Genomic DNA, 20,514 nt, shown 5'->3' on the forward strand with positions numbered 1-20,514 from the left:
GTACTGTCCCAGTGGAACCTGGTGAGCTGTTTGAGTCAGCTGCTATACGGGCGCTTCAGAGGACTGTTAGAGCTAGCCAGACCAGGCAGCAGTTCTCTGGACTTTGCAGGGACATGCCTGCACCCCCAGACCTAGGGGTCCCACTTTGGCCCCACAAGGCCGTTTTCTCAGCCTCCAGCTTGCCCTAGTAGCCGCCCGAGCCCTCGGCGTCCTGCTGAGAGGCCGGACCGCTACCTATACAACCCTACCTACGTCTCCCCCCCCCCCCCCCCCCCCCCCCCCCGGGGGGGCCAGGAGATGTCTCCGGGCCGGCTGTCGGGGTTCTTTCTCCCAGCAGCCTGTCGACCCACTGCCCCCACTGACGGAGAGGACCAGCCCTCTGGGTCAAGATGCCCTGGCTCACACGTGGCCAGAGGATCTTCTTCATGCCTTTCCACCATTCCCTCTGATTTTGCTATAAGCTTGTCAGAGTTCTTCCCCGACAGGAGGGATCTCCTGTCGCAACTAGAGGGTCGGATTTGGCATTCCAATCCCTGCCGCCTTCAACTATGGGTCACGGGAGGGCCCGACCGGATGCTGAGTGGCTGCATAGAACCAGTCTGACGGACTATTCTGAATGCCAGTGCGCGGTCTACCTGCCTGCAGTACAAAGAACAGGTGGAAGCTGTTCTGACTGGTGTGCAGCTTAGAACAAGGTCCCAGTACAGCGCCCGTGCCTGCTGTACTGAGTTTCTACAGTCCCTCCTAGATAAGGGCCGGTCTCCCCTGCATGGGACCTACGCTTGGTACTGGACACCTTATGCTTGTCTCCTTTTGAACCCCTGGCACAGGCGGAGCCGAGATGGCTATCGGCAAAACGGTTTTCTCCTTGCCGTCAATTCAGCTCAATGTGGGGGCGAGCTGCATGCCCTGTCAGTGGAAGAATCATGTCTGAGGTGGAACTCAGATGGCTTGGGTGTCACTTTCTGGCCTAATGCAGTGTTTCTCCCAAGGGTGTGGATACGTTCAAATATAAACCGGCCTATCCAGCTGGCAAAGTTGACCCCCCCCTCCCCATTGGGAGAGGAGAGGTCAAGGCTGCTGTGCCCAGTGTGGGCCCTCAGAGCTTATGTGGAAGCCACCGCCTGCATAGTCAGTTATGGTGAGCCTAGAAGGGCTGTGCTCCTTTTAAAAAAAACAGCACCTGTCCCACTGGATAGTGGAGGCCATTGCCTATACATACAAGGCGAGCGGCTGTGCTCTGCCATCCGGGGTGAAGGGTCACTACCAAGAGTGTCTCCACACCAAGGGCAAGCCTGAGTGGTGTGCCTGTGGAGGATATATGTGCTGCGGCTTCATGGGCATCACCGAGCACATTCACCAAACACTACAGAGTTAACGTTGCCACCCCTCACCCACTGGGGAGGGTTCTTTGGCCAATTTTCTCTGCCGGAGCTATACGAGGTAGTTACTGTGCTTCCGCGTGACTCTTTTGGTATAAGTCATCCAGTGTGAAGCACTGCCTCTGGCGGTCAGTGAGGATGAAATAGAAAAAGTTACGAATGTAACTACGGTTCTATGAATCCTGGATGACTAACGTTAAGCAGACGCTTTTATCCAAAGCGACTTACAATTTAAATTCTATCACATTTCTACACTGTAGGCACAGCTACAGGAGCAATTTTGGGATTAAGTGTCTTGCGCAAATGTAACAGAGTTAAAAATGTACTTTATTATTCTGTTGAGTATGTGTGAATTCTATCTTTATGAGCTATTTTATTTAGCGTTTTATTTTGTTAATGCTTCCTGCGGAAGCGGCGTCTCGTCTCTTTTGTACCTCCGAAGCCCCCGCAGTCCCGATTTACCCTCACAGTGGTGTTTCGTACTGATGAGGGTAAGTTGTGTGGAATAATATCGTTGCACTGTTTTGTTGTTTTCTTCGGGAATGTAACTGTTTACGTTACGTACTTTAGTAACTGCTAAGGCGACGACCTTATGAAGCTGTTACGTGCCGTTTTGACTGTGGAAAATATAAGTTTACTGGCTGTTTCTGTTCGCCTATTTGGCGCCATTTACTTTTACGTCAGGCTGCCCTGTCATAACGTAACGACGCAGATACTTTGGCATTCCTTTGTGTGAATTCTGTTGTCTTACATGTTTAGGAGCGGATGTATACAGAGAGTGAGACCAGGAAGAAACTAATGTGGTTTATGTTGTCTTCTGCAGGTATGTATTTTCCTTTGTTTAATGTTATAATTTTCGCGGATTTTGTTAATCATTCCACCTCATGTAGTTGTTTGTTTTGTCCACTTGATGTCACTGTTAATCCCGACTTCCCCAGACAGTGGTGTTTCGTACTGATGAGGGAGCGGATGTATACAGAGAGAGTGAGACCAGGAAGAGACTAATGTGGTTTATGTTGTCTTCTGCAGCGAATAAATGCTGGAAAACTACCCTCTGAGTCGTCTCCTTCAATGCCATTCCAAGTCTGTTACACAAAGACACATCTAACGTTATATGCGACTAGCGGGTCCGGGATCGAACCGCCGATTCTGATTGAAGGACAGCCCTGCTATCCACTTACCTACTTATCCTACTCCACAGTCTCCCATTAATAAGTAATGCTAGTTACTTATATGCTTTGCTACTTAAAAACACAGGTATTATAGCTGTCAGTAATTCAAACATGAACCAACCTTGTTAGTTTTCGGCGGCATTTGACAGTTTCACCGTTACAAATGACGTCAGAGCAAGTCTGACACAAATCTACCCAGCATGCATTGTGCGCCAATCACCGGTGATCGATTCTGCGCACGCCTGGTTTATGTCGAACGAGCCTATTATGACACGATGTACATCCAGGAAATCTAGATTTCTACACATTTATATTTTTAAAACTATCATGAACTAGAATTGTTTTAATAATTAATTGTAGTTGGAATTAGAAAGTTGATGTAAAATCTTTATTTCGGATGCTACAAGGGTCTCAGTGAAAGGCTGAAGCTTTGTAGACAAAAACAGAGCATGAAATCTTAAAAAAAAATATCTTTTATGGAATATTTGAGGCTTGGACTTCTGTGCGCATCTATTAGACTTAGAAGGAAATTAAGAAGTAAGTGTTTGAACACTTTAGTGTGAAAAACATTTCATCTGGGTCTTAGAATTAAGCCTGTTGATGCTGTTCAGACGTTAGCTCTTATAATAGTTAGTGTTACAAATGTTAAACATGTCTGTAAACACAATTGACAACATGCGTGATCATTATCATGCCGTTTGTGTACAAATCAAAATAAAAGACGATCCAAAGCTGTCCGTTTGACTGATTTAATGCCCTTTGATGTGAGTTGCTTTTTCAAATTAGTGACAAATAGGAAGACACTCCCGGGTGAATTCTGTATTTCATAGTGTCCAAAAATAAAACCGGTTCTCAATGTAGAAACCTTCCCTTCGACTTGTCCTCTGATTTTATTTCATACATTTATTTATGGGTCACATTTCAAAGACACTCTGCAACACGTAAACATCCCGTCTTCTCCCCCTCACACTGTTAAACAAACAGTCGAGTGGACCATTAAAGTCACCACGTCAAGAGACAAGACAAAAATCCGTAACATACAAAATATTTATTTTTGAAAATGTCTTTATAAGAGTCAAAAAGAAAAAATCAAAACCATACAAATTGTTTGGTTACTAGCATACCATACTAGTGCTAGGAACTAACAATGGAGAACCGCTCAGTCAGAGGCGATGAGTACATCTCCACCTCTGCCCTCCCGTTTTCAGATCGCACCCAAAACGCTGAGGCAAACAGAAGCGCCCAAAAAGTGGCACAAGTGGTGAAATGGCATCCTGTCTGTTTTTGTTTAAAAACGTACATAATAACCAGGGCGGGCAGATACGTGGCAACCATCCGATTCTCTCTTCTTTTAACAAAAACACAAAACCAAATACAAATAAAGTGAGTTTAATACATATCTCAAATACAGTGGGGACTTAACTGTTGGCATTGATATGGTGAGGAAAAGAAGAAATAAAGAGTTAGGGGGGGGGGGCTCTTCAACTAAAATTCAGTCTCCCAAGGAGTATCCCAACCTTCCAAAAACAGTGCTTCTGAAAGCTGTGGACAAAGAGGAAGAGGAGTTCGTTTCTGCCTCCGCAGTCAGAGGTCGCGGAGGTCAATGTTGCACCATTGAGGTTGCAGTGAAGTCAGCTTAAGCCTTTTGAAGCCCGACCGTACGTATAAGCAGATATAAACATAGATGTATTCTTAAACCCTTTCATCTGTTTTTTATTTATCGCGGTTGTACAATATTCCCTGATGGCCTGATTTGGCCGCTGAGTGTTATACAGAATCCTGAAGAGACATCAAAATTAAAAAGGAGAGAAAAAACTAAAACTAACAAACAAGAGAAGTGATGAAATTGTCCATGGAGGGAGGGAGAGAGGGGGATCCTGTTTGTTGCAGTTTGCGGGACGTTTTCGATGCTCTCCCTCGTCCCCTTCTAAAAATGTTACTCACGCTGGTCAAACCCACACAGATCCTCCATCGCACTGCCGTGGAAATCTGCTCTGAGGACGAGAGACAAAACAGTTAGTAGAGACTGAAGAACGAGCAGGAAAGCAACGCGTTCTCTTAATTTTACATATATTTAGATATTCTTTTACCTATGTGAGCTTCTTGGCTTTGTTGTAAAGTGAATCCACGACTTTGCTCATGTTCTGAATTGTTTCCAAGGCTGCTCCGTATGTTTTGTCCACCGGTGGCTCTTCGAAAATGATCAAGACACCTTCGCCTTGGTCGAGGATGCCTGCATAGGAATATATCACAGTACACTAAAGACGCTTAATCTGCCTGTGAAGTACACACGTCTGGTATTTGTTTTTATCGGATCAGACCAATTACCGTGAAACTTTTCATCCAGAATCATCTGTGATAACTTCCTCTCAACATCACCCTATGAAAAGAGTAGAAAAGATAATTAAACCCACATTTTAAAGCGATATAAATGATGATTTTAAAACTAAGGAAGAATTGGTTTACTGCAAATATACATACCTTTGACAGTTTGATTAGACACGATATGTGTTCCATCTGAAAACAGGAGAGAAAGAATAAATATTTGTTAAAATGCTGAGGAACAAGGGAAAAGAAAGATTTATGACCTGGTAATAAAACGCAGCATGGTTCTACTGAATAATACTACCGGTATTATAACATGCCCAGTACGTCCGTACCTGTACTCTGGAAAAGGGTTCGATGACTCGGATGAGGTTCTGTTCCAGCAGGTTGTCGTACAGCTTGGCCAGGTGAGTGCTGATGATGGGGTCGTCCCTCAGCTCGGCTCTGTACTCCGTTAGGGCCTGGAAGACGCACAACGCCAACAGTCAGGATATTTGTGTGGAAGCTTACTGTAAAAACTCCATTCAAATGAGTTACATGTTGAGCTTGGAGGAAAGGTTTTGGCTCATTATAAGCAGGTACAATCATCTAAACTAAAGGTCACGGAGTACCCAGCATGCAATAGGAGCAGTAGAGCAGAAAGGCTAATTGGAGGTTTGCTTCATCTGCATGTAAATCCTTGAACACAGTTGATTCTTACCTTTTCAAAGTCTGCTAATGATCTGTTCTTGCAGGCCTGGGCGACGCATTTCATTGCATCTGTCTGGACGGACAACGGCAAAAAAGATTAACGACATTCTACAGAAACCACCTCAAATACATCGTGTAGCAGCACGAAACTAAGAGACGAAGACAGAACAAGAAGTAATCACAAAGAAACCTAAACACTGTTCGGCTACGTTATAAAATCCAACAAAGATAGAACATCGTTTCTGTGAACAAGAGGCAGAAATTGGTTATTAACAGCAGCGATATTCAACAAATGACATCCCTGCTCTGCCCAGTCGGCTCAGAGTACAAAATGATGGTACTTGCCTGTCGGCCGGCATGTCGCAGACCCAGTTTCCCACTGATCAGGCCTTGGACCTCCTCTGGTCTGTAACAGTCGGGTAACAGGAACATTAACAACAACATATATAGACTCAAAAGGAACCACGTTGATGTGAAAGTGATGAAGTAAAGCAACAGTAAACGGTGAAGTTTTGAAGCACTACTCACAGGTTGAGGACGATCTTGCACAGCAGCATGTATTTGAGCGATGTGACGGCTCTGGGATGGTCGATGGAGTCGTAGCCCTCGAAGGCCTCGAAGAAGTAGGAGTAGGCCGTCTTCCAGTCCTTCTCCTCCGCTGCGTGGATGATTCCTGCAACAGAGACGACGCAGCATGACTGTTAATCATCTGTGGCAAAAACAATCCGAGCCGGCCACCGTGACGTTGTGAAATACCAACAAAACTGGAGGAACTCGCTGGGCTGGAGACGAACACTGGAGTGACTGTGTGACTAGGGTTAGGTATCGTTTGGGTTTTTTCCGATACCGGTGCCTAAACAAATACTTTTTTCTTCAAATTGAACAATATATTAACTGTTTAAAGTATACTATAAATATAAATAAATACAAAACACTTTAGTCCGGGAGCCGTGGGGTCGAACCTTGTTTTGTCGGATAAAGTTTTTTTCTTTGCTGTTTCTTGTAGCTTAGGGATACGTATTCAAAATACAAGAGGGTGCTCGGTGATATCCCTTGAGCATTTTCAGATATTAACCCCTTCTTGCCCAAAATCATGCAAAAACTAGATTTATGATATTTCATGCAATATACTTGATTTAAATGCATATAATTTGTTGCCTACAGTGATTATTACAAGCTAAAAACACTCAGTTAATTCATATAGTGAGTGCATTGTGTCTGTGTATGCCTGTATTGTCACATTTTTGTTTTTTTCCAATTACAAGACAGCCATGTGCTTCGTTTAAGACCATTTTTTGTTTACAACTGGTCACTGCTTACAACAGCTGCCATCAAAAAACAAGGTAAAAACACTGTAAAAGCTGGCAGTGAGATTGGTTATGGATTCAGAAGTGTTCTGTTGGAGGTTCACCTGCGAAGAGAATAACAAGCTGTTCAATTGAGTAAGTCTGCTGATCGAGACAACATTTTAGTGAAAATCACACAGGGAAATGTATAAACCCTTTTTTATATATTAACAAATTTTAACATTTTATTTACAGAGTTGGTTATGGATCCAGTGCCTGAGGAGTGTTACTTCACTTGGAAGTTCAACTGCCAAGCGAAGACGGAACCATTGATATCTTCAGGACCAGTCAGAATAACAAACATTATCCAGTGTAGTAAGATATATGGGGATGAAAAACACTTTGAGCTTCAAGAAGCATTAGATAACAACAATGAAACCACATTGAAATGCCATAAAAGTTGTGTTTCAAGTTACACCTCAAAGACTTACATTGAACGGCACAAACGTCAGAGGCCCGGAGAAACTGAATCAAATGTTCCTTGCAAGGTGACCAGGCGCTCACGGTCAGGAGGGTCAGCTGAATGTTTTGATTTTCAAAAGCACTGTGTTGCATCTGCTGCAAGATCGAGTCAGACATGAGGGAGATGGAAGAGGAGACAAATACTTACAAAGTTCAGCTCTATCACAAAGAGGAGAGTAAAGCCAGGGTTATGGCAGACGCCAAGGACAGGGCTAGACTTTGTCAGAAACTGGATGCCTGCCTCCATCCATTGGAACCCTACGAACATCCAGCAGACAGCATTGTGAACATCACCAGCGGGAAGATAGCCCCACCACCTGTCAATGTAGACAATGCCGTGCAGATTGGAGAGGCCATGTTAGAACATTTTGAAAAGACCTTGCCTGAGGGATTCTACTCCACCATCTCAAAGAAAGTGAAAACAATGACACTAACAAAGAAATCCATCCAGGTTGGAGACTCCAACTTGTGTGATATAAATGTAATCTACTCAAGGGTCATCGCACTGTTCTCCAGTGACCGCAGTGTTGACGTGAAGGATGTTCTTGCCTACGAGCTGGCACCAGTCCCAACTGCCATGTTTACAGAGGAAGGAATGCGACTTTGCAAAGGCAAGTCCACATTGAAGAAGTCACTCCAGGTGGAAGTCTCAAAGAGGAAAGCCGGTGATGCAGACATCACTGTCATTGATGGGTCAGCGCTTCTTTGGACCATTCACTGGCCAGCTGATGGCACTGTAGCTGATTTCATCAAGAATGTCAAGGCACGGCTAACTTCATACCTGCTAGAGAGTGATGTCTACCTTATCTTTGACAGATACTACGACTACAGCATCAAGTCCGTCACTAGAGATGTCAGGGAGACATTGGTCATCAAGAAACATCATCTTCTCCTAACAACCAAGCTACCGGCTCAGAAGGTTGTCCTGTCCTCCATTGAAAACAAGAAACAGCTGAACAGATTACTATGTGATGAACTGAGCAAAGACAGGCTATTCCATCTACAGAGCACAAAAAAACACAAGTTGGTGGTGACAGGTGAGGACCCATGTCCCATCGAGATCAGCATGGAAGAAAAGTTGACCCGATATGATCTAGAAAATCAACAAGAAGAAGCTGACACCATCATTGTCCAACAGGTCCTGAGGTGTGCTGGAGAAGCCCATCAAATCACTGTGGTTTCAGATGATACAGATGTGTTTGTCCTACTCCTTCACCATTACCATGAGGCAAGGCTGGATGTACCCCTCATCATGGAATCCCCACGAAAGGAAAGAGTAATAGTGGACATCAAGTCAACACTGGCCAAGCAGACACAAATTGTTGAACATCTTTTACCAGCCCATGCCATTTCGGGATGTGACACTGTAGCGTCTTACTACGGGGTGGGGAAAGGCTCTGTCATCAAAGCCCTGAAAGCTGGTTACGACCTATCGGCCATTGGCAATTTGGATGCACCATTCCAGCAAGTCCTTAATCAAGCCACTGCCTTTATCTCAGCCTGTTATGGCGTAACAGAGAGCACAGACATGTCGCACACAAGGCTACTTGTCTGGGGAAAAAAGAATGGGAAAGGCCACATGTCTGCACCTAATCTAGCTGCTCTACCTCCAACAAAGGAAGCATTCGTTGAAAATGTTAAGAGGGCCCACTTCCAAGCATACCTGTGGCGAAACCTCAATATGAATCAGTCAATAGTACAGAACCCGGAGGACTTTGGATGGAAGAAAGACAAATGCAACAGGTCACTAATTCCAACCCACCTACCAGAGGACACCAAACTTGTGCCAGACTATATTCTAAAGATGATCCGATGTGGCTGCAAGAGTAACACCCCTTGCAACTCCAAGAAATGCAGCTGTAAAGAGCATGGTTTGCCATGCACAATGTTCTGTGCATGTTTCATGGTAGGATGCTCAAGATCCTAATACCAGACTGCAAGATGTGTCCTAACCAGGAAGTTACTGCTGTTGTTTTTGAGTGTTATTCTGTTTGGTATTGGTATTGTATTTTGTCCTTATTGTCTTGTTATGTCTTAAATTTCTAAAATCAAAATAAACATTGTAAAAAAAAAAGGAAGTCACTAAAGTTTCATTCAAGTTGTGTAATGTTGAAAATAACTCCTGCTACCAAAACGGTTTTGCTGGCATGGCCTGAAAGGGTTAATATTCATAGATTTGTAGTGCAAGACATTTTTACATCACCCTTTGTATGAATAAACACTAGAAAAAGCTAATTTGATTTGTTACTTCAATATATTGCATGAAATGTCATGAATCTTGGTTTTTGTGTGATTTTAGTGATTTGGCCATGAAAGGGTTAATATCTCAAAATGCTCAAGGGATATCACCGAGCACCCTCCTGGATTTTGAAGAGGTACCCCTAAGCTACAAGAAACAGAAAAAAAAAAAACTTTATCCGACAAAACAAGGTTCATCAAAAAATCAGGCTTTGGCTCCCGGACTACTTGGCTTCAAACTACAGCTTCAAACTTTGAAACTATGAACAATATGTTAACTGTTAAGTTTACAGTATACTTAAATATAAATAAATACAAACACACACACACTGTACACACACTACAGCTTCAAACTTCAGCCATTATTTTGCAGCAATATGAGCATATTTTCCTTCTCTGGCAAAATACGACACATCTCATGACTTATTTTATTTTACCAGTTGGTGGCGGTAATGCGCCAATTCGTCGTTTGCCAACCGCCAGTTGGTCTCAGAGAAGAAGAGGAAGAAGCTTTCGCGTGCCTGTGTTGTTGTGCTTATGAGCGTCAGCGCTAAGTAGCCCGTTGTAATAATACTATGAGTGAGGAGCGGAGGACCGAGTCCTGCTGCCAGAACGGAGTCATCAGAGTAGTGTCAAAAAAGTATTTCAATCGGCTCAGGCACCGAAAGGAAGCACCGAAATCTGCGTTGCATTTCAGTCCGGTAGATACCGGACGTATAGGAACCGGTGCCATATTGGCACCGAGTTTCAGTACCCAACCCTATGTGTGACTGAAGAAATGTTTAAACCACACTAAACAGAAATGTTGTCAGAAGAATTAGCCAGGAGTCATAACCACGATACCATCACCACCACAGGTCTGTGTGATTTTGAGATGGTTACCAGCATGAAATGAGTCAATGCAGAACACACCACAAATGTATTTTTAAAGCAACTGTTGAGAAGAGGAGTTGCTTCATGGACAGTGTTGTGTCACATTAAATAATCCCATCTTAAAACTGTATGTAAAACCCCCCCACACACACTTGAGCCCCGGTAAGCGTTGGAAGTGAGACTCGTGAACACGTCTGACCTGACTGCATGTCCAGGGCGGCCTGGAGCTTGGGGGGACAGTAGATGGCGTTGGCGGTGGTCCTGGCTGAGGTGAGGGCTGCGCGGGCCTTGGGCAGGTTACTGAGAGCGTGGTACGTCTTACTTTCCAGCAGCTGAACCTCCACCAAAAGAGCTTTGTCATCCATCTTTTTCAGCTCCATGAGCAACTGGGTGCCTGAACGAGAGATAATGTCATGCACATTCACTGTTGCAATAACTTTGTACAACACTAAACAGCATTTATAGTCCCGATATGTGCTCCTTTTTTCTCCTCTCCTTCCAAGTAAAACACGTCTAACTGCACTGCAAACCTTTTGTTTATAAGCTACCTGGCCGGCCTTCTCGTTAAGTCTCTGAAGCAGAAGACAGAAGCTGCCATTTACCAAAAGATACAAATGTTTTGTCTCTAAAACACTCACCAAGCGCCAAGGCCTCCTGGTATCTTTTGGTGTCAAAATAGAGCGAGATCAGTCGTGCCTGAAAGAAGAGAGAATTTATTTAGATAAGCAGAAAGCAGCTTCAAAACATTTTCTTCTAAAAACAAGGTTTAGTTTTTAACATTGAATTGTTGTGGACAATGTACTAAGAACTTGAATCTCACACAAACAGAAGAGATGCTTTGCACCAGATATAGCTAATAATGTTCTTCAGTCCCTGGACAATAGAAGCCAACATAAAACCTGCTGTTCTTTCATGGTTTTATCATTCTTCACACACACACAGAAAAAAATATTTCAGACACTTTGTCCCACATGATGGAATAGATGCATTTTAGCTTGTGCCTCCTAAATGTCAACCGTTAGGAAGCGAAGCATCGCAAACACCAAGATGTTGAAATGCCACTCGCACACTTCTTGGAAGAACGTGCTAAATTACAGACACGTCCTACATTTCCTAGAGTTGCTTCTTATAGAACATGCCAGAGACGGGAGGTGAACCAACTGTTCTCAAAGGTGGAACACCAATGCGCATATAAGAGATCATCATTATACTTGAAATGCAGCATTCTGAAGCTGCATTACATTACTGCCCACTGAGGCAGAAATGTTCGTTAAAAGATGCAAAATAGTGAATCTGAAAAGAAACTTTCGGCGTTTGTTTTTAGGAGGGTGACACATAAACCTGATGCTCACCACCAAAGCTTCGGAAAAATAACGCTTCATTACATTTATCAACATGATATCATGTTGTCTACAGACAGCTGTTCCTCAAAACAGTGTTTTAAGGTGGATCTAAGTACATGAGGACTTCTCTCTCTCTGAGCTCAAAGCTTCCCGTGTTTTTCTTTATTCCCATCACATTACTCATATTGTGTGTCCTAAGGCAAACCGTGGCCGGTCTGAAGAGCGTCCTCCTTCTCAGCTTTCAATCATTTGTACATGCCACAGTCTCATAGAACTGATGTAGAATCTTGTTGTTCCTGGGTTTTGTAGTTCAGCCAAAAGCTGCAGATATTCCTGGCTGTGAGCGTGTACCTGCTAGCAGTCCTTTTGGCTGCTACAGCAGGGTGACATCATCCTAGATAGCCGTGTGTGGTAGCTCTACGATCATCTCGTTGTTACTTTCTTACAACTTTGCGTCAGCACATTTATCAAGTTTCCAGTCTGCATTTGGTTTTAATCTCAAGTAATGCCACAGTAGTGAGTTGCATACTAACAACCTAATGCTCCACTATAATCACAGCGTGTACACTCCATGAGTCAGGACATGGTGAACTTGACCCCTCCCACAGCTGCTATTTATGTTTGGAAATATCGCTTCTGTTTTCATTATCATTAATGATAAAGGGGGTTGTATGGCAACGCTAACTAAGGTTGGGTGAGAGGGCGAATACATCAGCCGTTTGTGGTTTTATCAAATATTTCTGCCTTATCAGCAATCAAAGTGTCAAACAATGCAAATAATAAACCTGTGACAGCATAATTGATGCGCTATAAATTTTCGCAAAAAAAAAGATAACTTTCCCGACTCAATGTCATCAAACTGCAGCTTACTGATATCCAGTTGTATACTGCAGGTTTCCTCTACATTAAACATGAGCTGTTCACAGTTGAAGGGGTGACGGTGGCCAGAAGGGCCGAAATGTCCCCTATTGTCAGATTCTAGCAGTGAGGCATGCCGATATTGTTTTTTAGAAAACACCCAAGTGATGGGAAATATGGTATGGCATATTAAGCTACTTGTATTCTCTTTGGTAGCACACAAGTGTATCATCGACCTCCATACCTCCAGAGCCTGTCGTAGGAAGGTTCTCTTCTCGGCCTTGGCCCACTCAATGCATTCAAGACACAGCTCGACCTCCTGCCCTGTCGCTGCCTCCATGTCAAGAAACAGGTCGAGCAGAGAGCGGACCAGCCGGGCCGCCTTGGCCTTGCTGATGGAAATCAGAAAAGGCCTCACAAATTTCAGCAGACCCCCGAGTTCTGGAGACAGACACAAAAAAATAAGAAATGTCTTATGCTGCGTTCACACCAAACGCGTCGCAAAATATTTGCGCGAGTAGATTACATACAAAGGCTATGCACAGACGCGATGAGACTGGCGCAGCGCGAATTTGCAATGGCGCAGCGGACGCAAATGTGCGGCGCGATTGACGCGAATCCTCAAATTTTTCAACTTCTGCGGAATATTCGCGTTACGCCCCGGCGCGATAGCCTATCAGCGTTAAGTTGCTCCCCATGTCATCACTGACTCCTGCCGTTGTTGAATCAGGAAATAAATACTGTAGCCGTCTGTGTTCACCCAGAGCTCTACGATACCTCATATCAATAGACCGGACCAAACTATGTGTATGCATTGTGTGTGTAAACCATATGGTGTAACACACCATTGTCAAACAATGAATAGACGCTGCATTGACTGTTGGTGGAGCTGCTACAATGTTAGCATAGCCTAGCACCGACCCATCCCTGCCCCATTGAGAAGACAGGTAGCCTACAAATCGGCATCATTGCGTAGTTATTTCGGAGTCCCTTTTTGTCGGTTTATTGCAATTAAATCACAGCCAAATCAGTTTATTTTGTGTTCATACAGCTGTAGTAAACAGCGACGAATTCGCGACGCGTTTGGTGTGAACGCAGCATTAGAATGTATAAATATGACATAACATATGTCATCAAAGTTTGAGCGTTACCTGCAGCCTGTCCCGTCTTGGCCAGGAGTGTCCCCAGCTCCAGGATACTCTGTTCTTTAACCCTGACAGCCTCCTCATCGTTCTCTTGGAAATCTCTCCTCACTGTCAAAGAAAAGCAACAGGTTGACATCAGAAAACAATTTAAAATGTTATCTTCGCTGGATGCAATGTGTAAAACTGTCTGGAAGGCAATGTGACACATTCATGTAACTAATGTGAGTGCTGGACTATTTAAGCTTTGGAAACCACAGTCTGACTCAGTCCTGGTTTACGGTTTTAGATGTCACATCATCTGTTGTATTTACATCATCTCAGTATTACTCAATATTGGGCCTGCGCACCAGACAACTATGGATCCAACTAAGAAATTAGTTTTATGTAGATATTATTTAGTCTACACGAAACATATAGTGGAAAAACGCAGATCACAATGTTCTCGTAAGCAGAGAAGCAGCAACTTGGCTTTTTATCAAAATGTTTTAATATACCAGTACTCTGATCTTGTTGGTTCATTTACCATATTTGTATATTTCATAGTACGTTCCTATTTTTAAATCAGGTCTTGTATTTTGTGTTGATTGTGTAATGTTGTGCACCATCCACCATGTCACATTCCTTGTCTGTGCAACATACTTTGACAAATAAATGGTTCAGATTAGGAAAATTGAAATACCTTTCTGTCAAATTGATAATACATTAGTTTAATGCTACCCCACTACTGAGGACTAAATCAATGTTTAGTCACGACATTAATACTTGAGGGAAATAAAGTGTGAAACCGGACAACTTGACAGCTAGTGGGCTGAAGTGACAAAGGCAATTTGAGCACCCTGATGCAATATATGAAATATAAGACCTGTTTACAGTGACGAAATAAAGTAAAGCTATTTCAATATGCTCAACCATTGACACACAAGGACACATTGGCCAATTAGCAACACATGTCCCATTATTAATAACAACAATAAGTAGAAGTTCTTGTCACTCTGTCAGAGAGCTGCCTTTCACTGTGTTGACGAAAAAAGGGTCAAATGCTTTTGACAACAAGCTAAAGACGTTAGCCACAATGCTAAAATGACAGTCCTCAGTTGAGCTATTGGTAGTTAGCTTAGAAAACAGCTATCAATGACCAAACTAAACACTCAAAAACATAACATTACTAATAACTATACAACATATTTCACGCCCAGGCCTAAAGTCAACTGCTAACGAGCTAACTCGCGAACATCCACTAGCAGTTGCCGTTAACCACCGTTCAGCAGTGAGTCAGCACGGCTCACCACCGGCTCTTTGCTGCTGAACGCCACTAAGCTAGCATGCTAACTAGCACTAGCTAGCATGCTAACATCGCCACTTAACACTGACCGAGAAATCGCGAAATACGGTTGGTCAGATAAATAGTGTCCGTATCTCTAAAACCTCGGCCCAACACCTACCTATTGAATGGAGAATGTCGATTGATGCGTTGCGGTCCGTGCTAATGAGAGACTGGGCTCTCTGAAACTCAACCACTGCTGCGGCCGCCATCTTCCTTATTCAAATGCTGCCTTGAATGAAATCTTACGTTCGTAAACTACGTTACCTAGTGTATCGTGACGTCAGTGGGTGACTTTGCATGCCGGGATTTAAAGGTATATGGGAAATGTAGTCATATTTAGGAAATGGGTCGTAAACATTTTTCAGACGCTCCTTTACGTACGCAGATGATTTGTATGTGTGTTTACGATCTAATTTATGCATTTATGTGGTTAAGAAGTCATTGTCATTATCATTAATAGGACAAACTAGGTTTATAATGGTTGGCGTTGCTCAAAGCAGTGTTAATGATGTATTTAAAACATTATTTTAGACCTAACGTTACTGAATATAGATAATATATTTTGAATTATGCCTTTAATAGGGTATTTTTAGAATTAAAAAAAATCTATATTCTGCATGCAATTAAACTATATATATATATATTTATATAGTTTAATTGCATGCAGAATATAGATTATATATATATATATATATATATATATATATATATATATATATATATATATATATATATATATATATGAATGGAAACAATTGTTTTGTCTTCAAAGCTCTGCCACAAAAGCAGAATTCTTTGGACAACGTAAGAATCATGCATTTAAATCGTATAGTATGCAAATCATCACAGAGGCAGGCCACTCGTGTTTTTCCAAAGCCAATATTGTGTGCCAATATTCAATAGTTCCATTTTAATTTCATTAAAATATGTATTCTTGCTGGGAAAGCATGCATGTAAAAACATAGTACCTCTCCTCAGGCTAACTGCAGCATCAATATAGGATGGTACAATTATAATATTTCGGACAATAAAATGAAAAATAACCTATACATTGTAAAAGGGTAACAATATTCATATTGATAATGGATAAATAAAGCAGCAATATCTTCCCAAACGGCTAAATGAAGCATTGGTCAGACTCTTTATCATAATGGACCACAGCCAAGAAAAGACGCCTACAGGAACATACTGATGACATTACTGTAAAAGCACATGGTACAATCTGATGCAAAGGTATAGGCTACTCGGCTTAACCAGCGACTCACTTCATACCTGAGCGCTTATAGATAAATGGCGTTGATCGAAGTGGCGCTAACGGTGTCATGAAGAGAAAAACATCCTCGGAGTTCACTGGGTCCATGTTTGCATGTGTGCCTCCTGTGTGTTCGGCTATAGGCGGAGTTGTTTCACCGCGCGCACCGAGCGCAGAGCGGCGCCCCACCACCGCCTTTGCGTCAACGCTCCTCACACAGTCAGCCAGTCACACAACACATCAGCCCTCGCAGCATCCGCATATCTCGCGGCCAGGAGGACCAGAGCACATCTTCATCTGAGCATCCATTCCACAACTGCCTCCCATCGTCTGCGCACCGCCGACACCGGGCGTGTTTATCCAACGCTTGCTTCTTCTTTTTTTTTAAGGGTGCCTCGGCTCGGATTCTTTTTTTCTTTGTTGCATGTATTTTTCTCGGAGATGGTTTCGTGCTTTTAATCGCGTCCTGTAAGAGAAAAACACGGAGCACCATCGTTACAGCGCAATTATAATCTCACTGAGCAGGAGATCTGGTGAGTCTCTTTCCATTTTTTGGAACATATCGGTCTTGGTGCAGGAGTTCAGATTTGTGAATCCATTATATTTGAAAACAGATGATGGGCATTGAGGAAAATGTCAATACGTTGATAAAAATGTGGATGTAACGTTACAGACAGCTAAATGCAACGATATATTGCGAGATATCAACGGATTACAGGGACAGATGAGGATTTCCTTCATTCCTAAACCACCGCCTATCATGGCCAGCGTTTTCATTTCGACGCAGCCGCTCAGTTTCAGCACCACGGAGAGCACCCGATGTGCACAACTCACAAGCACACACGCAGCACCGATGCGTCCTCTGATTTTTCACTCAGTGAAGTCACATTAAAAGCTCGTGTTGTGGAATTTGTCCTCCGTTGATGAATCAGATTGACAACAGGGTGGTGGAATGAGGGCTCGTGCTGCTCGGATCGCGCTCAGGCGAGCAAAGTGGATCCGTCGACAGTCGTGTTTGTGCCGCAGCGAGGAGGAAAAATGTATCGCTCGACAGAAATAATCACACGTCTCTTTGATGATCTAGTTTTAATGTTTGGGGAATTGTTTGACCTTGGATTCGTGCTGTATCGTGTACCACACGCGACCTTCACCTGTTATTAAGGTGTTTATGTCTTCCATTTTAACGAGAGGGGTGGCGCATGGTTCGCTCTGATTCGTCGGCCATTGCACATGAAATATGGCTCTCGTTATGAAACGTTCATGAATTCACCACATTAAATTCAATGTGGAGTAGAATTTATATGAAAAGTTGTTGTTTCTTTCTGTATTCTCTGTAATGTGCTGCAGGTTTATACATATGTTAGGATGCTTATTACATTGATCACTTGCAGCAAGGAGGGATCTATACAGTTTGAATTAATTGGTATAAGCTATATGCTGATCCATTCCACTTACTGAGTCAGATCAATCGTGCTTATGAGCCTGAGGTACGGTCAGATAAACCACTCAGGCACACATTCATGAGAACATTACAGAGCTGATAACCATGATATCATCTGATGTATGCTGAATGAAAGATTTAATATGTCAAATATTTGTTTTTGCTTTCTGCAAACATCCATGGATAATCTAGAGGTATGAGATGCTTCACCAGTTATTTATTTTCTGAGTATTGATCTTTTCTGCTTCCAGCAGTGGCCATCAGGAGACGCAGACAGAGAGCTGAAATCCAGCAGAGACGGTTTGAGTCGAGGTGATCGTTATCCCCTCAGAGAGCCGTTCACAGGATTGTTCTCGACCCAGGCCCTGCAGCGGCAGCCTGTAGCCTGGGACTCCCAGCTCCCAGAAGGACATAGAGACTTTGAGACCCTCCGGATCTCCCCTGGCAGACCCTCTTCTGACCCAGTGCGGCTGAAGCCCCTGGACGCCTACCCACAGTCACCATGGGAACCGTGCTGTCTTTGTCACCCAGCTACCGAAAGGCGGCGCTCTTCGAGGATGGGCCGGCCACCGTGGGCCACTACACGGCCGTCCAGAACAGCAAGAACGCCAAAGACAAGAACCTGAAGCGCCACTCGCTCATCAACGTGCTCCCGTGGAAGCGGATCGTAGCGGTGTCGGCCAAAAAGAAAGGCTCCAAGAAGGTGCAGCCCAATGGCAACTACCAGAACAATGTCACCCAACTGAACAATGAAAACCTGAAGAAGTCGCAGTCGTGCGCCAACCTGTCCACCTTCGCCCAGGATCAGAGCACCCCGGCTCTCACCAAGGCCTCCAACAACACAGTGTCGTCCATCAAGAAGGCCCCTCTGACCAACTCCAATGTGGCCCCCGGGACCCCCAAGAGAGTGATCGTCCAGGCCTCCACCAGCGAGCTGCTGCGCTGCCTCGGGGAGTTCCTGTGCCGGCGTTGTTACCGGCTGAAACACCTGTCACCCACCGACCCGGTGCTGTGGCTGCGCAGCGTGGACCGCTCCCTGCTGCTCCAGGGCTGGCAGGATCAGGGATTCATCACCCCGGCGAACGTGGTCTTTGTCTACATGCTGTGCCGGGACGTGGTCTCCTCCGAGGTAGCCACGGAGCACGAGCTGCAGGCCGTGCTGCTCACCTGCCTCTACCTGTCTTACTCCTACATGGGCAACGAGATCTCTTACCCTCTCAAGCCCTTCCTGGTGGAGAGCTCCAAGGAGACCTTCTGGGACCGCTGCTTGTCTATCATCAACCTGATGAGCGCGAAGATGCTCCAGATCAACTCCGACCCTCACTACTTCACTCAGGTGTTTGCCGACCTGAAGAACGAGAGCCAGAAGGAGGAGGAGAGGAGCCGCCTGCTCATCGGCCTGGACCGGTGAGGGGATGCTGGGGAAGGGGTGGGGGGATGGAGGGGAGGGCGAGGGCGAGGGGGGGGGGCATACTCCAGTCTGGCATTTTGATAAGTTTGAAAGGTTATCTATAATGCTATTTATTCATTGTCGTCCAAACTGAAGTGGGACGAGGCCAATGAGGAAGTACTTGACATTTATAACCAGGGGGCAGCAGGCTCTGTGATTGTCATAGTTTTAAAATGTTTAAGTTTTGGGGATAACATTTGTAACCGTCACCTAAATACAGGGCCGTAGGATTTAAAAAGCAGCCTCTTAAAGACGTGTAATATTATCAAGGCCAAATTTTAGTTTCAAACGAGCAAAGGATGGGTTTCTGTAAACCTGAGAATGAAAGCGTTTTTTGACAATGATATATAAACAACAAATGCCAGACTTGGGTAAATCCTTTGCCAACGTACAGATATATATCTATATGAAATACTGAAAAACACACACAAAAAAAACAATTCAGACAAAAAGACAGACATTAGAAGAGGAAGAACATCTACAGCAATGAATGTGGAGAGGACTGAGGCTGCGGCAGCCTACCGGTGACCTTCTGACTGTCTGACGATGTGATGTGCACTGCCTATACTGCAGGAGGGTGAGGGCCATCGCCTGACTGGCTTTCTTCATGCATTACGGATGAACAGACGCCGCCCCCACCCCTCCCGGCTGCAACAAACTCTGGCTCTTTGGAACGCCATGTCCTCTCCGTTAACGCGGATACCGCTGGACGTTTATTTTTGCTGCAATGCATATCTGAAAGAACAGCAGGGGCCATCGATGCTGGATCCATATTTTCGTGGGTTTTCTGTTTGTGGCTCTACAACAGGACTTCTACTGGATGGACAAGAGGCAAACACTGCATTGTGGGACTACAACAGCCAGAGGACGTATGATGAGTGGTCATACTGTGTGTGTTCAGAGAGACCGACTTATTTTCATCTCGACGAAAAAATAAAACAAGTTAATGGATGTTTTACTCCACCAGAGGCTCACACCGATGGCGGCTTATTTATTGCTTTTCTGGAACAAGTTTTCTTTGATTTCTTTCTTCTATTTCTTTTTTTTTTTACTTAGAAATGTAATGTTTTGCACGTGTGCCATGCAATTTTACAGCATTTTCCGGGAGTGAAGGAACAACCGTTACTTTTCTTCTTTTTACTTGATTTGTAAACCAACTGCATCTGCATTAGAGAATGCTGTGAACAAAGTGACACTCGTTTATTTAGCTCTG

General features: G+C 44.0%; 3 protein-coding genes across 5 annotated transcripts; 2 read left to right on the forward strand and 1 right to left on the reverse strand.

Annotated features, from left to right (window-relative positions):
- Positions 1-3,289: 3,289 nt before the first annotated feature.
- On the reverse strand, positions 3,290-15,375 carry psmd11b (proteasome 26S subunit, non-ATPase 11b). Of its 3 annotated transcripts, none has more exons than XM_079293170.1 (13): positions 15,277-15,375; positions 13,841-13,942; positions 12,934-13,130; positions 11,127-11,184; positions 10,688-10,882; positions 6,098-6,242; positions 5,915-5,975; positions 5,580-5,642; positions 5,215-5,340; positions 5,036-5,071; positions 4,883-4,934; positions 4,645-4,787; positions 3,290-4,548 (listed from the first exon to the last, which is right to left on the reverse strand). In XM_079293170.1, exons 1-12 carry the CDS (start codon positions 15,365-15,367, stop codon positions 4,645-4,647), a joined length of 1,269 nt encoding a protein of 422 aa, XP_079149296.1. In that variant the 5' UTR covers positions 15,368-15,375; the 3' UTR covers positions 3,290-4,548. The 3 variants fall into 3 exon arrangements, with proteins under 3 accessions (XP_079149296.1, XP_079149297.1, XP_079149295.1); XM_079293171.1 differs by having other exon boundaries at positions 3,290-4,543; positions 5,580-5,638; positions 5,911-5,975; XM_079293169.1 differs by having other exon boundaries at positions 5,580-5,638; positions 5,911-5,975.
- On the forward strand, positions 6,371-9,783 carry LOC306794859 (uncharacterized protein). Its single transcript, XM_079293089.1, has 2 exons — positions 6,371-7,011; positions 7,111-9,783. Exon 2 carries the CDS (start codon positions 7,493-7,495, stop codon positions 9,302-9,304), a length of 1,812 nt encoding a protein of 603 aa, XP_079149215.1. The 5' UTR covers positions 6,371-7,011; positions 7,111-7,492; the 3' UTR covers positions 9,305-9,783.
- A 2,978-nt stretch (positions 15,376-18,353) lies between the features above and the next one.
- cdk5r1b (cyclin dependent kinase 5, regulatory subunit 1b (p35)) lies at positions 18,354-19,896 on the forward strand (the record flags this gene model as incomplete). The annotated part of the gene is made up of 2 exons (XM_079293346.1): positions 18,354-19,258; positions 19,875-19,896. 2 exons carry the CDS (start codon positions 18,354-18,356, stop codon positions 19,894-19,896), a joined length of 927 nt encoding a protein of 308 aa, XP_079149472.1.
- Positions 19,897-20,514: the final 618 nt, after the last annotated feature.

The sequence above is a fragment of the Melanostigma gelatinosum genome (assembly GCF_949748355.1).
Source record: "Melanostigma gelatinosum genome assembly, chromosome: 21".
In the NCBI taxonomy this organism is placed as follows: domain Eukaryota; kingdom Metazoa; phylum Chordata; class Actinopteri; order Perciformes; family Zoarcidae; genus Melanostigma; species Melanostigma gelatinosum.